General features: G+C 43.1%; 1 protein-coding gene across 2 annotated transcripts in view; it reads right to left on the bottom strand.

Annotated features, from left to right (window-relative positions):
• Window positions 1-871: 871 nt before the first annotated feature.
• Window positions 872-22,173, bottom strand: part of EEF2K (eukaryotic elongation factor 2 kinase) — a 103,312-nt gene continuing 82,010 nt past the window's right edge. Inside the window, exons 7-19 of one of the 2 annotated variants that reach the window (XM_075565407.1) lie at window positions 20,431-20,580; window positions 17,109-17,241; window positions 15,832-15,959; window positions 14,424-14,625; window positions 13,343-13,410; window positions 12,566-12,637; window positions 11,061-11,120; window positions 10,078-10,137; window positions 7,970-8,104; window positions 7,152-7,340; window positions 6,601-6,725; window positions 5,657-5,835; window positions 872-3,748 (exon numbers count right to left, since the gene is read on the bottom strand). In XM_075565407.1, the coding sequence (XP_075421522.1) occupies window positions 3,639-3,748; window positions 5,657-5,835; window positions 6,601-6,725; window positions 7,152-7,340; window positions 7,970-8,104; window positions 10,078-10,137; window positions 11,061-11,120; window positions 12,566-12,637; window positions 13,343-13,410; window positions 14,424-14,625; window positions 15,832-15,959; window positions 17,109-17,241; window positions 20,431-20,580 (1,611 nt within the window). In that variant the 3' untranslated portion in view covers window positions 872-3,638. The remainder of the gene's footprint in view (window positions 3,749-5,656; window positions 5,836-6,600; window positions 6,726-7,151; window positions 7,341-7,969; window positions 8,105-10,077; window positions 10,138-11,060; window positions 11,121-12,565; window positions 12,638-13,342; window positions 13,411-14,423; window positions 14,626-15,831; window positions 15,960-17,108; window positions 17,242-20,430; window positions 20,581-22,173) is intronic. The other variant, XM_075565408.1, reaches the window with a different exon arrangement.

The raw sequence follows: 22,173 nt of genomic DNA, 5'->3' as shown, positions 1-22,173 counted from the left end.
TATCCTTTTTACAACTGTCGTGGACTTTGTTGTACAGTAATGATCAATATTTCCTAATGGTTTAGGAATACTATTGTTTGTACAGCTTTTTAGCGCTGACTATCTGTCTTTTCTGATATCTCATACAAATATAATTTCAGTAATATACGTTAATGTCTTCTACATATGATAAACTCAATAACTGCTCTCTTTTGCCAGCAGAAACACCTGTATTATTGCTGGAACATAAATCACAAAGATCAATTATTATGCATATTACTTTTTTCTGGATATAGCCAACTTGGACCCAGATCCACAAAAGGGTGCTAAACTTTAGCACACCTACGCTCATTCATATGAATGCCAGCTGGGGCGTGCTAAAGCTTAACACCCTTTTTGAGGATCATTGCCTAAATCTGGTGAAACATACCAATACTGTGTAAGCTGCTGGCTTAATGTTTACTTTTTGACCACTACCGTGTCCCTTTTTGGGTATGAAAATGAATAAGGCTGAGCTTATACTGTGTGCGTTGGCGCTTGCGCACGTGCCACGCACAAAGTGCAGGATCCCTCGTTCCCAGTGTGCGACCGCGTTTTGAAAAGACAAGAAATGTGTGTTCAAGTGGCGGCGTTACGTGAGCGGTTCAGCCAATCACAGCGAACCAGCTCCGTGATGTCATTTCCACACACCCCCATCGCTTCCTACACTGACCACAGATCGCTTGTGCTACAGCAGCAAGAGCTCGCACACGCAAGCAAGCGGCGTGAGCGCGGCCTACGTGACAATTATGTGGAACATACGTTACAATAGTACATGCTATTTACATGTACCACATTTTAATAAGGTCTAAAGCAAATAAGTAACGAGAACAGAACCTGTCCCACTCACAAATATATTAACAGTATTACCTGCTTTATTTAACACGTAAAATATAACAGTGAAACTCAATTAAAATGGCATTAAAACAACCGGTAATAGTACAGCTGCACATGCATTTTGTACATGGAGTCACTTCCTTTCATTCAACTGTTCAATAATTTAAAATGTTTAAAACATATACATTGGGGCAAATAGACAAATGATTGTAATACATTTTCTCCCCTCCCCTCTCCCTTCTACAAGCATATCTAGTAGTATACCGGTATATCAAACTAAAAAAATTGCATATATTTATATAAACATTAAACATTTCATATCTAACTTTATTAATTCCATTTCAGATTAAATCAAATATCAAATGAAAACAATGATTTTAGGATGGTAGTATGGTACAAATTTTTATTTTTAAATTTATATTTTCAAAGATTTATTCTGCAACAAACTTTGATATTAAATGAAAGACAAAGTGCTGTACGTTTTCAGCATTTTTCAACCCCATTATAAGCAGAAAAGTTAGCACATTAGAACTTATAATGTTTTATTTATAGGACCCCAGAGAATTACCTTTATCAGGCAGGATTCAGTATTGTTTTTTTTTTTTTAAATCCCGTTTTGTATCTATGATAGAAATAACCCTCTTAATGAAAATCATTAAACCACATAAAGCAACCCAAAGTACCAGTAGTTTATAAAAGGTCAGGACCAGCGCAGCGGTAAACAGCAACCTGTGAATTCCAGTTGTAGGGCGACTTTAGCAACATTAGGAAAACTCGGAAACGCCTTAAAATATTTTGAGCCGCTCCAGCAATGTGTTATGGATTATTCAGCACTTCAAAAATATAAACTGAGACATATCAGAAAAGCAATTAAGTACGGTATAAAATCTAGTAAATGTTAGATTGTAACTTTATTATCTTGCTATCATTTCATGAGTTGAAACCAGAGCACTTTAGAGTCAGGGTGCACCAATATTTGGATTTCTTTGTTCCTCTTTTGGACATTTTTCTTGATTTTCTTTTAGTATAAAATCTACTAACAGCAAATAAAGATTCCTCATAGTCTTTAGAATTAATTGACGATTACTTGTACGATCAGATAAAGCGCATTCAAAATGCTAATCTGCGCGAAAAATTCAACGTGTGTGTTTAAAGCGGAGCACATTTGTACATCATGCGAAACGGTGATCTTGCAGACCAATAGTTACTGTAATAATCATTTCTACAGCTCATTTCACACTTCTTTAGCAAACATCCTTTTTTTTTCCATTAACAAACAACTATGTAAGTTGTTTTGAGGATTTTATGTAGATAATGGGTATAAATGTAATATTTCTGTCAATACTCTCTTGCAAAAGCACATCAAATACCAAGAGGTTAATTCAGAAAATAGATCTTTGCCATTTCTGACTGCACTGTGATAAGACGTTGCTCACAAAGCCCTTTGAATTGTGTCTCATAGCGAAAAAGCTCTGTATGGGAGAATGGCATTCGCCCTTAATTTACTCGCCCGGAATGCAATGATTTCAGATCCGAAGATGTTATGTTTCCATGAGGTATTTGCTGATGCATTCCATAATTCTCAGTGAGTTGCAGAAAGCTTAATAACACAGCCATATGCAATCTATCTAAAGGATGGAAATGTATCCCTGAGAGACCCTCTGTTTGTGCACGGTCAGTGTTACCAATGAATCGTTTTTAGGTTTTCACGTTTGCATTGCAGTAAAGCACAGCAGGAGTTTGGTTATCATAAGACCGCATCCATGGTGAGAGCGGCGGCGCGGGCAAAATGGCGTGCCTCTGAGGCAGGCCATGCAGCGCGCGATCGATGCACAGCGCCGGCGATTTACCAGAAGACAATTTGTTTCTGCCGTGCGACGGCCAGGTCACGTGACCGGTTCGACCAATCAGGGCGAACCAGCTCCATGATGTCACGGCTACACCCCTTCCGTCGTGTCTACCAAGAGGACACAAACTGCTGCAGCCGCACGCGTGACGCCACGCGCACACGCTCACCACGCGCACGCGCTCACCACGCGCACGCGCTCACCACGGAAGGGTTTATCTCATATTCACAAACCAAACAGTGTGCAAGGATCCAAATACAAAATAATACTCAGGCGGAAGTCACAATGTTCCACACTGCACTTTGGGTGACATGATGTGTAGAAATTATAATCTTAATACTGTATATATCATTTATATACACCCACGGTATATTCATTCAAACCTAGAAACATAATATAATGTATACCAATAATGGAGCCAATTCTATACACCCGTAGATGTATAATATATATTGAATATTGTATGTTTTCCAGCATACGGTTCCGTGCACGTCATAACGCGCTTAGGGGGTCATTCTATATTGTCTGAAAGGATGTTCGAGACATTATTATCCCCCCAAAAAACGTGACTGGCCGCTTCAGACAATATAGAATATGTCCCCTTTTCTCTGAGCATAATCTTTACCTGCATTCCCGCAGCGAGGAAGCAGGAAAAGTGGAGGGCGATTTAAGATTAAAATGCACACATTTACTTTGGAGGTACAGCATGCTGATAAAAAGGTTTATTGCTAACAAACAGCTTGGATCTCTGCAGACGTTATTACCACCCCTATAACACCTATTAAAAATATAATATTCCTATATTTTTGTCTCAATGTAAACAAGCGTTAGATCAATAAGGGACCAGAAAAACATTTTGTAACAAAAACACAAATAGTATTCGGTTTGTCCGTTAGGATTTGCTAAACTGCCGTTGTCTTGATATAAGGTACAGTATTATTCCTCCATCAGGGCCCAGGCCTCCTCTGCCTTCTGATAGTACTGATTTGCCAGCCTCCCTTTCATGGCCTCCATCGCTGCTTCCGCTGCTTCTGTGTACAGATCACCTGCACGACAATATGAAAGAGTTGGTTAGCCCAGCAATGTACGGTGCAAAAGCTTTGGAAAGGAAAACAACTGCAAGGAAGTGAGCGACACATTTTAATGGCCTGTCCAATGGTTTCTATGAAAATACTGATCGTCAAAGTTGTGTTAAAATCGATCCTGGAGCCAATTAGGTTATTTCCGCAGAAAGTCTCATCTATCAATGGAAAGACTTGGGCAGTATCCTTTAAACCTCCTCTAGGGGTTAGCTTCACAAGTCTTTCCTTACACGCTTCGTAAGGCTGGACCCCGCTGGCTACTGCAGCGCCCGACGCAGGGACGAGAGCCCTCCCCTCAATGGCGCCTGGCCTGCTGCGAGGGGGGGCTGCAGCGCTGTGGCGAGAGTTTCTCCTGCTCTCAATAGAATTGAGAGCAGGACTCGCTACGGAGCGCTAAGCCACGCCCCCCAGCGGTTTAGCCAATGAGGGCGAACCTGCCGGGTGACGTCATGGCCGCGCCCCCGTCACTCACTCGCCACGCCCTCCCCCCCCGGTCTTTTGGTCTGCAGCTCCCTGCAGACCGGGGAATCGGCTGCACGCGCCGCCAGTCTCGCGGGCGCGCGTGCAGAGGAGGTACTGGGGCCGTAGCCTAATCCTCCATGACTTCTACTACTTAGAAAAAAAAAGAAGCTGTTTTGGAAGTCCAACAGTCCTGTCCAGTCATCGAAACACGCACACACAACTATAATGGGGAAGGGTTTTACTCATATTTTGTTCTGTAAATGATGATAATGATCTTTGTCGAATGGAGCAGGCCCGATGTGTCCCTGCTCCATAGAACTTACAATCTAATTCTGGTGGCAGAGGCACAGGGAGATAAAGAACTTCAGGGACAATGTTCTCACCACTAAACTCGTCCGTCCTGCCCACCATGCTTCTGTAGTTTGCAGATATTTAATGCAGCATGATCACAACAGGTCTACTTACCTATAGATTACAGCAGGGGTGTGCAAACCTTTCAGTCTGTGCCCCCGTCTGCTCTCCCCCCTCCCCTTACCTAGTGTCCGGCGTCTTCCGATGTCACGCCGCGTTACCATGGTGACGCATCGCTGGAAGCCTCCGGAGACCAGATAAGTTAGAGGCCTCACACGTGCTCCCCGGCATTTCATTTAAATGCTTTGGGGAGAAGCGCGAGGCCTCTGCAACCACCACCCCCAGAACATCTTATGCCCCCATGGGCGGTGCACCCCCTAGTTTGCGAACCCCTGGATTACAGGATGTTTGTGTCTACGTGGAATGTTTTGTAGACAATGGGCTGGAGCAGCTTAGTGCAGGGGTGCGCAATCTTTTCCCCTTGCGCCCCCCCCTGCCCCACCCCCCATCTTACCTTGGCTCTGGCGTTCTGACGTCACGTGACCCCGTGGCGTCATTTGACGACGTGTTGCCAGAAGCCGTCTGAGCCAAGGTAAGTGAAGTCACAGAGGCCTTCGCCCGCTTCCCTGGCCTTTAATTTAAATGCTTTGGGGAAGAGCGCGGGGCCTCTGCGACCCCCATGCCCCCCACAGAGAATCTCGCGCCCCTCCGTTTGCGCAGCCCTGGCTTAGTGGATAGGACACTACATTTGAAACACCTGAGCAGGATGAAATGCTTTTCTTGTGATCTATATTTCCCTCCGGCACCAAAAAATACACTCTAAGATGTATGGGGCATCTGTATCAAGGCAAAAGCGGCGCAACACTGCGGCAACGCAAACGGCAGCACATTTATCAAGGAAGAAATCCTATCCATTTCAAATAGGTTTTTTTTTACCTTTGATACGTATGGTGCTGATCGTGTGCCCGCCATTGCACCGCTTTTGATATATATGCCCCATAGTGCTTGGCGCAACGTACATTGCGATGTAAGGGAAATAATACGTTATTAATACAGTACCAGATCGTTGTGGATCCATTTCAAGTTTAAATCCTCCAGTCAACAACATCTCGGCTTCCCGCGCCAGCAGCAGGTATTTCGGCTCGTCCTGAGTGCCATCGTATTCCCCACCTTCGTCATAATCTGTCATGTTCAGCGCAGAATTGTACCAGAGCAGAGCCTCCTCCCAGTCCTGCAGCCTGCACCGTGACAACAGCAGCCAGTTAGAGATACTGACGCAGCACATGCAAATGGAGCAGGATCTTAACGTGGCTTTACCTCTTGTTTTTGCAGCAGGGGGTCTCCTGAGCTGAATCGCGCTGCTTTCAGCCCCGGGGACCCCCTGCTTCCCGAGATCCTTACATCGGAAGGCGATGCCGGTAGCAGCTGTGGCTGGGCACAGAAAATGTCTGTTTAAAGTCCGGTGGCCATTGGGGAAGCTGCGACGTCATCCCTCGCGGCTTCCTATTGGCCCAGGCAACACGGGACCTTTAAACAGAAGTGCGATACCGGCATCAACTTAGGGTGTAAGTATCTCGGGAGCAGGGGGTCCCCAGAGCTGATATTAATGTGGCACAGATTCAGAGACCCCCTGCTTTCCACCTAGAGGGGGGGAGCTATTTATTTTTGTAAAGACAAAGCTTCTTTAAAGACTGAATTGGTCTGGAGATTTGGGTGATGGAATTAGGCATCTGCGGTTCCTGAAAGTGTGGAACGTCTCTAGCAATCCCGACACGATCTCAGAGGCCACATTGTAATCTACGAATAAGATCGTGGCAGTTGCTGTTACAGCGACTTTTCTGCGGGTCGCAAATGTCCACTTTTCCCCAAAAATTTGGACTAAGCATGAATATATTTTGCACATCTATAATCCAGTGTATGGCACATTGGCAAGTCAATGAACAATGAAGAAATTGGGGAAAGTTTAGCCACTGATGTGCTGGGTGAAAGGTTGCCGCAGTTACCTGTCTGACCCAAGGTTTACCCCCGTATCATACGCTCGGCCAATGTGAATCATGGACGGGCGATCTCCAGCCTCTGCTGCCATCAACAAATAGTTAAATCCTTTCATTCTATTTTCTTCTGTGTCCTTTTGGGGAAGAAAGAAGAGAAACATACAACACGGAATTCCCATGAAATGCTAAATCCCCGCAGGTGACACGAGTGACAGAGGAGTCCCCTCTGCCCTGATAATGAACACATTCATTTGCTGGCCCTTTTTGGGCCACTAGCCTATCACGATGGCCTCCTGAGGGATATTGGCATCCCCAGACATACTCGGTCATTAGTTTGGGGACGTTGTGTGATAGATATATACCACACTATATAATGATGCCCAAAAAGTCACTCTTCTTAGAAAACGTACTATTTAAAGTTGCACCCAAAATACACATCGCTAGGTGTGCAGTGTTCATTCTGTGTGGTATTATCCCATGCGGATGGCTGCCTGCGAGTTACATTACACTGCAGCTCGTTCCCATTCAGAAAGCTGCATCTATAACGCTCGGTGCTTTACCTGAACGGAGACGTCGGTCACAATGTGATGAGGAAGTTGGGAATACATGAGCCCCAGGCCAATGATCGCCTCCAGCTCCCCGCATTGGGCCGCGTGCTCCACGTGGAATATGGCCGAGTCCTGATCCCAGTCCTGTTCTTTGTCGCAGAACCGCCCCGCTTCGTGATAACGCACCATGGCCAAGTGAACCTGAAACACCACCAGCCAATGCCACGTTTAATGCACACCCACCCAATAAATAAATATATCTCAACGTAAGCACGTGTCAACTACGCTCTTCCGGAGGGTGACCTTGCATGGGAAAAAACCCACACTTATTTAACCCTTTATGCTGCATAAAACCCGCATCGCTATTATTAACCCTTTACTGGTTTTCCTTTCATTTTTTTTTATTGTGATTGGTAAACGCTTTGCAATGTTAGTCTCAGTGTTTGTTAGTATCATTTTTACACCTTCCAGGTCTAAGAAATAAACAGTCCACCCTAGACAGCAACCGCAATGAATAGTTACATCTTAATGCTGGGAATAATGCTGGGAATAATGCTGGGAATAATGCTGGGAATAATGCTGGGAATAATGGTCCCCCTCCCCCCCACTCACCCAAGTTTTCCCTTGGATTCTGAACATTTTATTGCCTGGTTAGGTAGATTGTGCAAGGTACATTAATGGAGAAAGAGCATCTTCACTAAAGAGACCAAGACGATGTGTACATAACAGTCACATGGGCACAAAGTCACCGACCCCCATTCCTGCCAGCTAGGCATAACAATGTCCCATCTATTAATGACTCGCGTGAGTAACAGGTGTGGTTACGTTACCTTTCCGAGGATGGATTTCCCGATTTTCTTCTCGAGCTGAAGATCGTTGAGTCTTTGTATTTCCACCGCAACGCAGGAGGGTCGGTGAATGTGGACGCGAGACGCGTGGAACTGGTTCCACTTCTCCACGCTGACCTACGGAGTAGACACATTGGCTGCGTTGTTTCATGGGAAGGCTGTGGTCAGTGACCTATTTCGGGGATAATCCGGCTATGGTAACAGGCTAGAAAACTGCTCAGTACAGGAGACCTCTTTTCAAAATCTATTAATCGTTTATAAAAAATAAATAAATAAAGGACAAACATTTTCACTTCTTACACAATATAGCACAAACGCATTACTATTTCCATTTTCTAATCACAGCGATTACAGTATGGCTTCATATTTTAAATGAGCAAACCCCCCCCCCCCCCCCAAATAAATGAAATATTCTGCATTATTTTCTTTTTTGTTGTTTTGTAGAGTTTTGACCAATTTGAAAATGGCTGCGGTTTTCCCTTTTTGGAATAAAAAGGAATGAGATATACACGTTTAACTAATTTTCTTATTATTTCTAATGATAACTGGAAAGGGGGGGGGGGGGGGGAGAAACCCAGCAGTTTGTAGAATTTCGGAAAGTCAGAATTTCCTGTTTTCCTCTAATAATGGGTTTTTGTTGTTGCAGCGATTGCACCTTTAAGAGGAAAAGTTACATATCATCTCCATGCATGGCAACAATGGGTATTTCTGCATCACAATGACCTCATCTAAGATCATCCAGGCTCAGTATGATCACTTTCAGGAATGTAGTTTTTTTAAATAGCGTTGAAAGCAAAATCACTCCACATCGCCCCCCTCTGGCTCTTACTGCATCATACATGATCTATATACAATAAGCTATGCATTAACAAAGGAGAAATAGACATTATCGCATACACCTTATTTCACACGGCAATATAAGGACACCGTCAATAAAGGGGATTTATTGTGTGAAACATGCGTTGCGCTGGACGGGTCTTAATGTAACGTAGAACACATACAGAACGCTAACAATTTCCAGCTCCATGGTTGGATGGATAACAAGTTCAAGTAACAAGTAATGTAGCACTTCTCACGTCTTTCTGCTGATGTGTTCTCACAGCTCTATAAGGTTAATGAATGGTATTATTTGATCTGTATATTTGTTATTAGAAGACTGGTCAGTCCTCCTCCTTTCTGTGTAAGGGCGGGATCCGCTAAGCTTTGCTAACTCCGGGTTTATAACGGGACAGTACCTAAAACAGGAACAGACCGTATAGTCCCTGCAGCATACCGGTGGTGCGTTATCTTCCAACAACGTGACTGGAAGTATATCTTGGCATTACTCCGATCCAGACTCTAAATTAGGTTTTTAACTTTAAAAGTTGAGAAAGAAAGGAGGGAAATAATTCCAGGAACTAACTCTATGCTAGGTAAATCATATGTTACTATGGTATAGCACCCATATAGACCGGTCAAAAGCCCTATTATAGGGTCTGGTTGTGAGTAATGGCAATTGTAGGTATGCCCTAACTAAGGCCTCATCCAGGGTGATGCAGAGCGGGTGGGCGGGCTCACGCTGGCCGCGATGAAACACATTGCGGAAATGTGTGAGCGAGCGCCCGCGCATGCTCGGCGCTTAGCTGCTTGCCGGAGCAAGCAAATTTGAATCTGCCGCTCGCTCACAAGTCACGTGAGCAGTCGGCCCAATGAGGGCGAACCAGCTCTGTGGCGTCTTGGCCGCGCCCCCCGTGCGGGCACCTAGCTGCCCCCAAATCGCCCGGCCGAGTAGGAGCGCGTGACGTCATCGTGCATGAGCGCCAGCGCGCTCTCTCCCTGCCTGGCCGCGGCCTAACATCCCTGTGTTAACCTTCACAGATTTAAGTGGATATGCAATCTTCTGATAACGCCTCATCTGCATGTCATGATTACTAGCGGCTGTTACAGTTAATGCTCTTGAATGATTGCTAAGATTTCCCCCCCACGATTATGCGGACGATGCAATCTGTGAGCCATCCAAACATGTGCAGTGAGATAGGTGGCGGGTAAACGGGCTGGCAGCGCAAGCAGAAACTCATGGGAAATTTGGACGGGACACCATGCAGAATCACCAGTTTACTCCGGGGGCTGTTTTTAAGGGTCCCATAGGCCTTATTTACAACACCTTTGCTCTAGTCGAGGGAAAAACAAAATTAGAAAAGGGAAACAAGGATGTGAAATGTTATTAAAAAAAAAACACAACAGAATGAGAAAATGACATTAAAATCAGCAGTACTAGAAAATGATATTTTTAACTCTCGTCTGCTTATTAAATGTAGGATTTATTTTTGCATCCACAGTTCGCGGTTGTTCTTGGATTACAAAATGGCCTCCGAGTATTTTGACTTCCTAATGATTAGGTCACTACCTACAATCGTGACCCTCTAAATGTCAGGTCAAACAGGTTGCTCACTTCCTGTGACCTCGTGAACATTGAATCAGACGGACTATTTCCTTTCCTGTGGCCCTCAGATCCTCAGGTTAACCTGGTTAACTTCCTGTGCAGGTCAAATAAACCATAATCATGACAGGAAGTAAAGGCAAGAGGCAAGCAGGCAGGTAAACAAATAACAATAAAAACAGTACAATTTACAGCAGGGCTCTTCAACTTGAAGTGGCCTTCGGGCTGTCTGTTGTTCAAATCACTAAGACATCATATTTTTCACACTGAATCTAACTTTAATGTATAGGTAATGTAAATATACATGGTATAGAAGTTGTAAATGTTTGCAAAATGATCCATTTTTTAAAATATATTTAAGATTACAATACAATTTTTGGGGCCTTTTTCCTCATTTTTTTCTAATCTGGCCCCTTTGGAAAACTAGTTGAACAGCACTGCTTAAAGAATAAAAAAAAATGAAGAAAATTAATACCCGTTACAAGCGTACAAGTTTTGTAGCGAAATGTTGTTTTCTCGGCTTTTGTTTTTTTTTAAAACTAGTACTGCTGTTTTATTATCCAAAATAATAATGGTAGGAAGGGGAATGATGATTGGAGGGAACAGAACTGAAGAGCAAATGACTTTCTACAGTGATTATGCTATTTTTTTTACCTTTCCAAAACTGTCTTCCGATTCCGACTCGAAACGTTTCCTGTTGTAGTTTGAATGAATCTGAGCAGGTGCAAAAAATCCATCAATACTCAAGATCATGCAACAGCGATAAAAAACTAGCAAGAGACCTACGTCTAAACTAATATTTACCCCGTCTGCTGCTTTGCACGGTGTGCCAGGCCCCTATGGCATTGAAGGGGTTACATTGAACTATACTATTTCATTTCCCAGAATCCCTTGCTACAGTGGAAGTGCTGTGTGGTGTTTTTGTCACTTTTTTTACTCACCATAACTTAACTAAGTATGGTAAAACCCATCCTGTTTGCTTCAGCTTTGCATAGCCAGTTACCAACCCCACACTGATGAGACCCATTAAGGTGGAAACAGCTGTCTGTGGGTGGGTTTAATGGCTATGCACCTTAACCCTGGCTGTGCTTAAAGCTGTGACCATTCAGCAAGCTTAAGCCTATAGGGAACCATGTTTAAAATGGTTTTGAAGCAAAAAGTAGCACTGTGTGCTCATTTGCATGTCATTTCCCAGAATCCCTTGCTACAGTGGAAGTGCTGTGTGGTGGGTGATAATTGTGAAAGGCGGGGGTGCAGACCTGCCTAAGGCTGAGTCCCCAGTCTTCACTGTGGCACGCGCGCTGGCGGGGGGGCGGCGCGTGCACAGCGCTACACCGCGATAGGCGGTCTGAGGGGAGAGGGAAGGTTTGCGATGGGAGGGGGCGTGGCTGTGCGGGGGCGTGGCCATGATGTCCCGCGGCTAGTTCGCCCCTTATTGGCTGAACCGCCGGTGGGGGTGTGGCCACGCCTCCGTCGCAGATGTTAATTTTAAATTCCCCTGCCTCCCTGAAAACCTGTCGCGCACCGCTGGGGGAAGGTGCGCGACAAGGTAGGGACTGGGACCGGCCGGACTGGGGGGGCGGGGCTTGATAGCGCAGCGCACGCCTCGGCTGGGGCTGGGGAAGTGACTGGGGCCGCCCCCTAAGACATGCAAATGAACACACAGTTATATTTGCTACATCATAGAAGTGATACTTTTAATGGCTAACTAATGGTTAAAAAGAGTACAAGCTTTCAGGACCACTTAGGTCCCTTCCTGCACTATTTGTAACTATTTGCTACCCGTTAAAGGTATCACTGCTACCTTTTTTTGTTTTTATCAATGTTACAGTTCTGTTTAGCTCTCGATCACTAGCTGGCTATTATGAACACGTGATGACCTGTTTTCTGCAACTAAAATTATTTACTGTATATGAGATATATTTAAGCTCTTTACAGCTGCTAGCTATCAAATACAGAGGAATGTACTTTACATTTAAATAACACTTACTTAAAAACAATAGAGTTCAGCTTTGGACGACCTCCTCCCCCCCCGAAACACACCCCGCCCCCCTGGTTTGAATACTGTTAAAAAAATCTATTTCCATTTTTGCCCAAATTGCTACTTTTGACTTACAGAACATGCCAATGCCATCAGTTCTCATCCCCTTAACACTTACCCGCGGTTCCATCTCATCGGATTCACTTCTTTTTTCACTTGGGCATCCACTATCCCCTCCATTTTCAGAGTCCTGTAGGGTGTAAAAAGGAGATTGTGCCTTTAATATGAAGCTCAGACATTTACCTCTGATTCCTATCAAATCCCGCATCTCACACTCCATTCTTCTCCTCACTTTTAAAGGTTTACACTCTTCTCCCCCTCCTTACATCTCAGCCCTAATTTCTCGCTATACACCATCCCGACTCATGCGTTCTGCTCAAGGATGTCTTCTTTCTACCCCCTTTGTATCTAAAGCCCTCTCCCGCCTTAAACCTTTTTCACTGACTGCCCCACACCTCTGGAATGCCCTTCCCCTCAGTACCCGACTAGCACCCTCTCTATCCACCTTTAAGTCCCACCTTAAGACACACTTGCTTAAAGAAGCATATGAATAGCACTGTGGATATTCTGAACACATGACACATAAAGCTTGGCCCCCTGCAGACGCACTTACCAGAACTCCCTCCTACTGTCTCTGTACGTTCTCCCTACCTACCAATTAGATTGTGAGCTCTTCGGAGCACGGACTCCTTTTCCTAAATGTTACTTTTATGTCTGAAGCACTTCCTTCCATTATGTGTTATTTGTATTATTTGTTATTTATGACTGTCACGTGTATTACTGCTGTGAAGCGCTATGTGCATTAATGGTGCTATACACATAACGATATTCATACACACATACATACCTATAACACAGCAGTAGTAAATCTAATGAATAACAAAAAGGAACATACCCTGTGGTTATCCATGTTATTATTGTCTTCATTAACCAAGTTATCAACTTCATTAAAGACGGACCAACCTGTGCAGAAAAATACACACAAACATATTAAAAACCAAAACAATTTCATTTCTCTTGGGCAAAAAGAGCTGCTTAAAATTGGTTGGTTACGCCCTAAAATATTTTGGGGAAAGTGTTCTTACGTGAAAATAGCAGATCCAATTAATATTTCGGCCAATGCAAATTTTTGAAGGATTTATTATTTTGACCACCTCAAAGTTTAACGATATTTTCTCCTGCTTGTTTAGCATTAGGTTTTTCTGCAACAAAGCTCAGCGCCTCTACTATTTAAAGCAGCAGACCAGGCAATATCCTACATGAGGTTTTTTTTTTAGGTTTTTTTAAATAAATCAGTTCTGTACTATGAGAAAATACTTGTAGCATTTTTTTTTTAAACAACTCAGAATAATTTTTTTAATGTATTATAATGTAACAATCATTTTTGTTTCTATAGCAATTATTTACAAAGTAACTCTTCTGAAACAGGCTCTGACACACCCCTTTTTGAGCCCCGCACTCTCTCTAGCAGTGCACCAATTGTATCTAGTGACTGCCTGGTCACATGATCGTCCCCACAGAACTTCGCATCTTTGATCATCTTTGATCATTTTCTGCTGCACTGACAGCCATTTAGTGAACCCCCGACCGATCACAGGTGAACAGATCTATTGGCAACTTAGCTAATTACTTATCATTGTGTGAACTTTATTGATGCGCATATTAAAGGGAAAAATAAATAAATATATATATATATATTATTTTAACGGCAGCTTGGACTGCTTCTTTAACCCCAGCTAAGCAATGCTTTGCTGGTCCATCTGACTGTGAAAGAGTTAAACTGCACTACAAGCAATGACAACAAGTATATCCTAAGCATTGCTTAGCATCTGGCATAGAAGGGGTTAATTGAATGAGATATCAGTCATTGAATGCCGCCAACCCCATGTAACCTGCCTTCTGCATCTAATCATTGGTGGATAAGATCTAAATAAGGCATTTCTGGACCATAAATGGCTCCCGGCCCCTTCTCTTACCGTGCACATCGAGCCTGTGGCCCTGGGGCGTCGCTGGGGAAGCAGAGCTGGGCAGAGAGTCGAAAATCATGTCGCTCATGTTCTCGTCTCCGGAGGTTTGGGAGAGGCGCGAGAGCAGGGGCGGCCGGCTCCCGGACATGGTCCTGACCCGGCTGCTGCCACATTTCTCCTCGGTGCCACGTAGGACAGTCTGGGCCGATTGCTGGGAGAGGTAAGGTAGTTGGGATGGGATAACGGGGTCAACCCAAGTGAGATGTACCCAGCTTTAGTCAACAATAGAGACCAATCAGTCTCACAAAGGGGGCACGCGGGAAACGTCCTATTCTGCCCAATAGAATCAATGTCAAATTGTTAATGGCGTTTCTTAGAGATAGAAACGTAGAGGGTTATGCATTAAACTGCGTTGACTTCAATGGGAGTTCCTTTGCCATAGTGCCCCAGTCGGCAATTAATTAATAACCCCTGCAGACATTGAGAGGAAATAAGAACCCCTTGGCTTACCAGGTCTGCCCATTCTCCGATCTGCCTTAAAAACCATAGACCCCATTTAAACCCCGGCCTCCTTCCATGTATAGGATCGCCTGGTGTCTATACCAAACGCTTCTCCTTACCTGCGCTCTAACAACTTGTAGAACCAGAAAACCCCCAGGAGGCGCTCTATGCTCAGTGATTACAATCAGTGATTAGTGAATACATTTAGACTGAGAATTCAGCCCCCACAGCAGTGTTAAAGTCAAGTGAAGATAGAGATATATATATATATATATATATATATATATATATATATATATATATATATATATATATATATATATATATATATATATATATATATATATATATATATATATATATATATATATATATATATATATATATATATATATATATATATATAGTGTTCGACAAACCTATACATTTGCACGCCCCGGGCGAGTGGATTTAACATCGTGGCGAGCTCCTATTTGCCCAAGCAGCACACGTGTGGTACTAGGTGGCGAGTAGATTTTTGGGTGATTTGTCGACGTGTGTGTCTGTCTGTCTGTCTGTCTGTCTGTCTGTCTGTCTGTCTGTCTGTCTATCTATCTATCTATATATATATATATATATATATAGATATATAGATATGAATGAATACTAGGAGGCCAAGAGTAATGCCCCCAGGAGTGCAAAACTAAATACATGGATACTATACTCCTCCACTAAACCCTTAGAAATAGAGACAAGTTCCCATTATCTCATCCAAACGAATTCTTCAAAAACAGGGGAGTTTTTGAAGAAGTCCATTAACTTGTACCACCTCTGCTGGGAAGCTACTCCATGAATCCACCACCCTAGCAATGAAGAAGTACCTGCTCACAGTTCCCGAGCCTGAAAGAACCCCTCTCCCCCCCCCCTTCCCACTTACAAGCATTTTAGCACAATTGTCCAAAACGTCCTTCTCTCTGGGTGAGAGGTCGAAAGGCGTCATCCCCATGCTTTTACAGATTTTGTTGCAGGCGTGAGAATGGAAAAACAAGGCCATGCCTCGCACACCTGGAAACACGTCACAAGAAGACAAATAAAAAACCAGCAAATAACTCTATGGAGGCAAGTACAAAAACAGTCAGAAAGTGTAGTTTACAAAACACAAAACCCCAGCAAGCTCTTTTTGGGAACCCCTGAGTCCCCACAATATATATATATACAGGCATACCCCGCATTAACGTACGCAATGGGACCGGAGCATGTATGTAAAGCGAAAATGTACTTAAAGTGAAGCACTACCTTTTCCCCACTTATCGATGCATGTACTGTACTGCAATCGTCATATACGTGCATAACTGATGTAAATAACGCATTTGTAACAGGCTCTATAGTCTCCCCGCTTGCGCACAGCTTCGGTACAGGTAGGGAGCCGGTATTGCTGTTCAGGATGTGCTGACAGGCGCATGCGCGAGCTGCTGTTTGCCTATTGAGCGAGATGTACTTACTCGCGAGTGTACTTAAAGTGAGTGTCCTTAAACCGGGGTATGCCTGTATATAGGAAAATAAAAATATGGGGTAGAGGACCCCAGTCACCCAGTGCTACAGAGCTTTGTATTAACCCACAATAATAAAAAAAGCCCAATTTGCCGGTGAAACGCGTTAGAGGCGCAGGGGTATGCGTCCCCCCTCTTTTTAACCATGCTTCATTAAAGGATTTGTTATACAGCACAGTCCAGCTTCAGCAACTTTTTTCTTCTGCATTGTGGTGCCCGCTGAATTGCCTCTCCTCACCGGAACAGGTACACTTCGTCTATATATATATATATATATATATGTGTGTGTCAAAAAGGAGTGCTATTGAGCGTGGCATATTTATACAACAGACAACAGAGAAGCCAATGCGACATCCAACATGACAGAAATACACAGTAAAATACTTATATATTCTGTTGAAAAAGGGTCATTTAGTTTAACCCTTTGGCCAAAGCGGTGTAAGCCACGACAGGGCAGACCCATTTAGTTAAAAAGAAAATAAAAAAAAACTACAAGTACGTTATGTTTCAAATGGAAATGGTTATCGTCGTGAGATATTATAATAAGCAGCATATGGGATTAAAGATTGGGCGTAGTTGCAACATATGGAAGCCCGGTGGTTGGAAATGACAGCTGTGCAAATAATGTACTGCTAAATCCAGCCGATAATGCAGAAAGTTCTACCTAAATTGCCGTCGCCGAAGTCAGTTCCACACTCTGTGTGGATCTGAGGGTCGGTGTATAAATCTCCAACTCCCTGGATATCGACAACAATTAGCTGATGTGCTGAACGTTCAAAAGTGAAGTGACTAAAAGCCTGCAAAAAATACATTAAAAAATGAGTCTCTTCAAACAGAGCCATGAAAAGGATATACAATATTTCCAGACTGTAACAATATATTTGTGCACACATTACCGGCATTTATATTGGTTTATGACACTGCACAACATGGGGGGTGTGGGGGGTAGGGGGGTATTAGCTGTCAAAATCACACCCCACAATGCCTTGCTGCTGTGGATACAAAGCATTGTGATGAGCGCCTTTGCAAGCTCTTGCTGTAATATACCACCTCAATCTAAGCTGCAGTTTGGGGCCTTACTAAGCACGCGGTCCTCACAAGGGCTCAGGAACCCACTCTACTGACAGGGACCCACCAGTACATTTTTTCTTTTGGCAAACCCCTTGGAGGTGACTCGCAACCCCCCCTGTCGGGCAGGTAAGCATTGACAGGTTTAGGCCCGAATGTTAAGATCCATTTGACTAGAAAAAAGGTAGGAGCCCTCACATCACAAGTTGGAAACTACCTCGGGGGCAGGGTTACACCCCACGGGGGTAATCAATGAAGAAAGTCATCCGGTCACGGAAGGCCAAAAAATATAAAACTTTTCTGTGGACTGATCGACGTTTCGGTCCAAACACGGACCTTTGTCAAGGTACCACATTGCTGAAGTGCAATAGTTTATATACCGGCAGGCAGGGTGGCTGTTCTGACATCACCAGGTACCGTGAATACATTAAAGATGGCGTCTCGTTAGCTGGCCCCGAGGAGAGGATACATCAAATGAACACATTATGGCCGAAAGATTCCGTGCGAGAGGATAACAGAGAAATGAGATCAAACATGGTGTACAAAAAAAATGTGAATTTAAATCGCTTTGATCTACTACGGAAGAGATTAAACCGGATAATTAGAGATTACCTGTGGTCACGAAATGTTCAAACATTTCGTCAGATATCAAAAGATCGTTTATGAAACACTGGCATATATTGGAATCCAAACCAAAATTATCTCAATTTACACGACAAACACCCGTCTTTGCCTAGAAACGAAATACAAATCTCAGGGACCTTTTAGTGAAAGGAGACCCTAAAAAAAAAAAATGAGACTTTATATCTTCAAAATCTACTACAGCCTTTGAGAAATGGATGCCATCGCTGCAGGGGGGGAGTAACATGTGGCAGTGGACTTATTGAAGGCGAACCATTTAATATCCACACAGGAAAATCTCTTGAAATGAATAACGATGTTACATACCACATCAGTTATTTATTTGATTTTCTGTCTATGTGGAAAAATCTGACAGATCATTGGAGGAAAGATTGAACGGACACAGCTCCAGTATTTGTCTGGCTCTGACACATGGGGAATCACAGCAGCCAGTAGACAAGCAGTTCCTGCCAGCGGGACATCAGTTGGCTGCCCTCAGATACCTGATCATTGATCATGTCCCGGTCGGTAACCACAAGAGGGGGTGATGTGAAGAAATTATTGTTGCAACGAGAAACAAAAATGGATATTTGAATTAGATGCAGTGTCTCCACGTGGACTCAATGAGACTTTGAATTGTAACTGTTTTTGTATTTTTATAAACTGTATTGTGTATTTATCCTTGGTCATTATGTACATCATGAGGATTTATAGACTAATATACTCACCTTGTTGATGAAACTAATACTATATAAGGTTTGATGCACACTAAGCTGCAGATTACACACGGTGTCACTTTTTGTGTATACAGTAGGGCCCCGCTTCTCTGCGATCCGCCAATACGGCGTTACCGAGAAGGGGGCCGCCATGTCTGCGCATGTGCAGAAGGGGGGGCGGCAGAGTTCGTGCATGCGCAGAAGGGGGAACAGCAGAGTTTGCGCATGCGCAGAACGGTAGGAGACGCTGAAAAGTGCGGGTTCCGATTTTCGGGCACTTTTCTCTTTGTGGCAGCACCATGGAACAGAACCCGCCGTATGAGCGGGACCCTACGTACAGTATTGGCTATTTGGGATAGAAGATTATTGTATCGCTTATTGATACATGGGTTAGACTACATATTTACTGGTACTGCCCGTGACGCTAGAGATAGTGTCACGTGACTTCAGGTACTTACCTGTATTCTTTGTACTGTCTGAGATATACATCGAGACTAAAGGTACTCTAGATCACCACAGATATTCGGTCGACTATTACACCTGGATGAAAGGTATTAATTACCATTAAGGAACTCTCTGATCCCTTGTTATGCCTTGCAGTAGGATGATCAACACAAGGAGTGTGTACAGTATACAATCTAGGATTGAAACCTGAGACTGAAGCCCTAGAGTGGGATATATTTGACTCGCTTAAATTATGGGTTATCAGTCACAGAGATGACTTCAGTGGTAAATACATTTATAGTAAATCGAAAGATCTTATACTGAGGTTTATAACTATACGGTCACACCCATGATACCTATAATCTACTTTACTCTGAATTATGTTATTATACATGAAATGATAGCTTTAAACATGCGTACACACATAAGTGACACTGGTACGGGTCTGAAAGGGTTAATCTCTCATCAAGTTAATAACAACGATATATACCTTTAACCACATTTAGCTTTTAGGGGATATGAAAATGTATCCAATATAATACAAGTAATATACAATATGTTTACCTATAGCAATCGGGTTCTCTAGATATGATACATTTGCCAATACATTCAAATAATGCTAATTTCTGCATTTTTATATTTAAAACTGAATCCTAATTACGAATTAAAGTGAAATACTTTGATATGTACCCCAATATGTTTTCTATAATTCACGAACACAGCACGTCCATATCCAAGGTTTCCATCTTGCGCGCTTATATTGTCTATATGAAATGAAACACTGCGCCTGTTCACTTTAAGAGACGCCATCTTTAATGTATTCACGGCACCTGGTGATGTCAGAACAGCCCCCCTGCCTGCCGGTATATAAACTATTGCACTTCAGCACTGTGGTATCTTGACAAAGGTCCGTGTTTGGACCGAAACGTCGATCAGTCCACAGATAAAGGTTTTATCTTGTGTGCAAATCCCTGTGGAGTGCTAGCCTTCCGTGAGAAGATCCAGTTGGATACAGCAGATCATAGGAGATAAAACTCACAGTCGCAACACAATTACTTTCAAACTTCGGATTATGGACCGAAGTAATATATATTTTTTTCGTTTGTCCCACTTGAATCTATCAAAAGGTTATACTACCTGTGGTGTGAGGCGAATATTGTCGTCCCGCACAAATCCGGAATTGGAATTGTATTTGATGTATTTCCCTTCTATGTAATGTTCTAAATGGTACAGGGGTTTTCCGGGTCTGTCTTTCATCTCAATAATACACATCTGCATGATGTCCACCTGCCAAGGACAATAACAGAAAGTAACACTCAATAGTGCAAGCCTCTATGAGCACTACAATGAGGACCTCGTCACTTCTCCCAGGAACAGGCTGCCAAGAGTTCTATGTAGAAAAGCAATTTTGGAGCAAAATTTAAGTAGAGAGAGACATCATTATCTTGTTTGAATGTATCAAGGGACTATATTCCAATGTTGTCCCTGTGCATCAGATTGCTATATGGGGGAATGTCACAGGAGGAGTGTTATAATGTGACGTATACAATTCTGCGCGTCATTTTTTTTGTCCCTTCTATCTGGGTCAAAAACTTGGGTTTTAGGCCGTGTAGATCTCCATGCCTAATAATCTGGGTTCTAACATTTGGCGTAACCCCCCTGCCCCCCAAAGGAAAAAAAAAACATTTCAGTAGCTAACCATGTGTTTAATTTTGTTTATTTACTAGTTGATGTGTGATACATTAGTAAGAAAAGAAAATGACATCATACCTGTTAAATTCATAGGCATTTAGAGAATATATATTTAGCGCACTGACCTATGGGTGATAACTCTAAGCTGTTGGTCATCTTAGTTCTATTTAACTTCATGATGTCATGTCGCCACATTAATGAAGGGTGTGCACCGCTATTTTCTAAATTGTTTGGATATGTGGTCGCCACCGTGTGTATAAGCAGTTTGTGTATGAGTGGGACGGCCTTTCTGGAACTTTGGATTCCAATATAATGTAATGTACAGTACAATAGAACAATGCTCTTTGCTACTATTGGAGATAACGTGTTTCACACGTTTCATGTAACTAGTGGTCCCCAACACTCACAATTCATCTCAGTGACATCAAAGCTTGAATGTCGCACTTGAATATTACAATGTAATCTCTTTGGAGTCCAGTCAATGTCCAGTGGATCTCCAGTCCTCAAGAGCCCCCAACAGGTCTGCATTTAAGGATATCAGTGGCTGACTGAGCCCCTTGTGGTGAAGCAGAGAGATCCTCAAAACCTGACCTGTTGGGGGCTCTTGAGGATGGGGGTTGGGAACCACTACTTTAGACCATTGGTTCTCAAAACTTTTCCCAGGGCACTGCCTCAGACCATGTTTATAGGGCTTCATGTTTACAGTGTATTCAAATGACGTGCCTGTGTGAAAGTATTGTATGTTCCTAAAACCTGCGGAGAACAGTGGCCCCTGAGGACAGGTTTGAGAACCACTGCTACAGACCACTCTCCTTTGTCATTTTTATATGTTCTTCAAAGACCACAAAACAGTCAAAACGTCTCTGGATTTCCTGCCCATTTTCTTTACTTTGTCATAATGCTGGAGGCAGACTTTGCTAATCTGCCCATAAAGAGGAAACAGTTAAATATAGTCTAACTTGGCCCCATGGAATTAAGGAGGACAGTTTAAAAAACAAACATGTTAAGATGTGTGAAAATGTCAAAGTGAGCTTTGACATAACAATCACAGTTTCCAAACATTGCTATAAGATAACATTACATTCAAAGACCTGAAAGGATATATTTTGTAATTCAGCAATTCCAGCAAAAATACTGAAATGTTACTTCTGGCCGACTTTAAAAAATACATCAGAAGAACGGTTCTTT

Source organism: Ascaphus truei, chromosome 11 (genome assembly GCF_040206685.1).
Source record: "Ascaphus truei isolate aAscTru1 chromosome 11, aAscTru1.hap1, whole genome shotgun sequence".
Lineage (NCBI taxonomy): Eukaryota > Metazoa > Chordata > Amphibia > Anura > Ascaphidae > Ascaphus > Ascaphus truei.
Note: the sequence above shows the minus strand (reverse complement) of the source record. Positions and strands in the feature narration are given on the sequence as shown.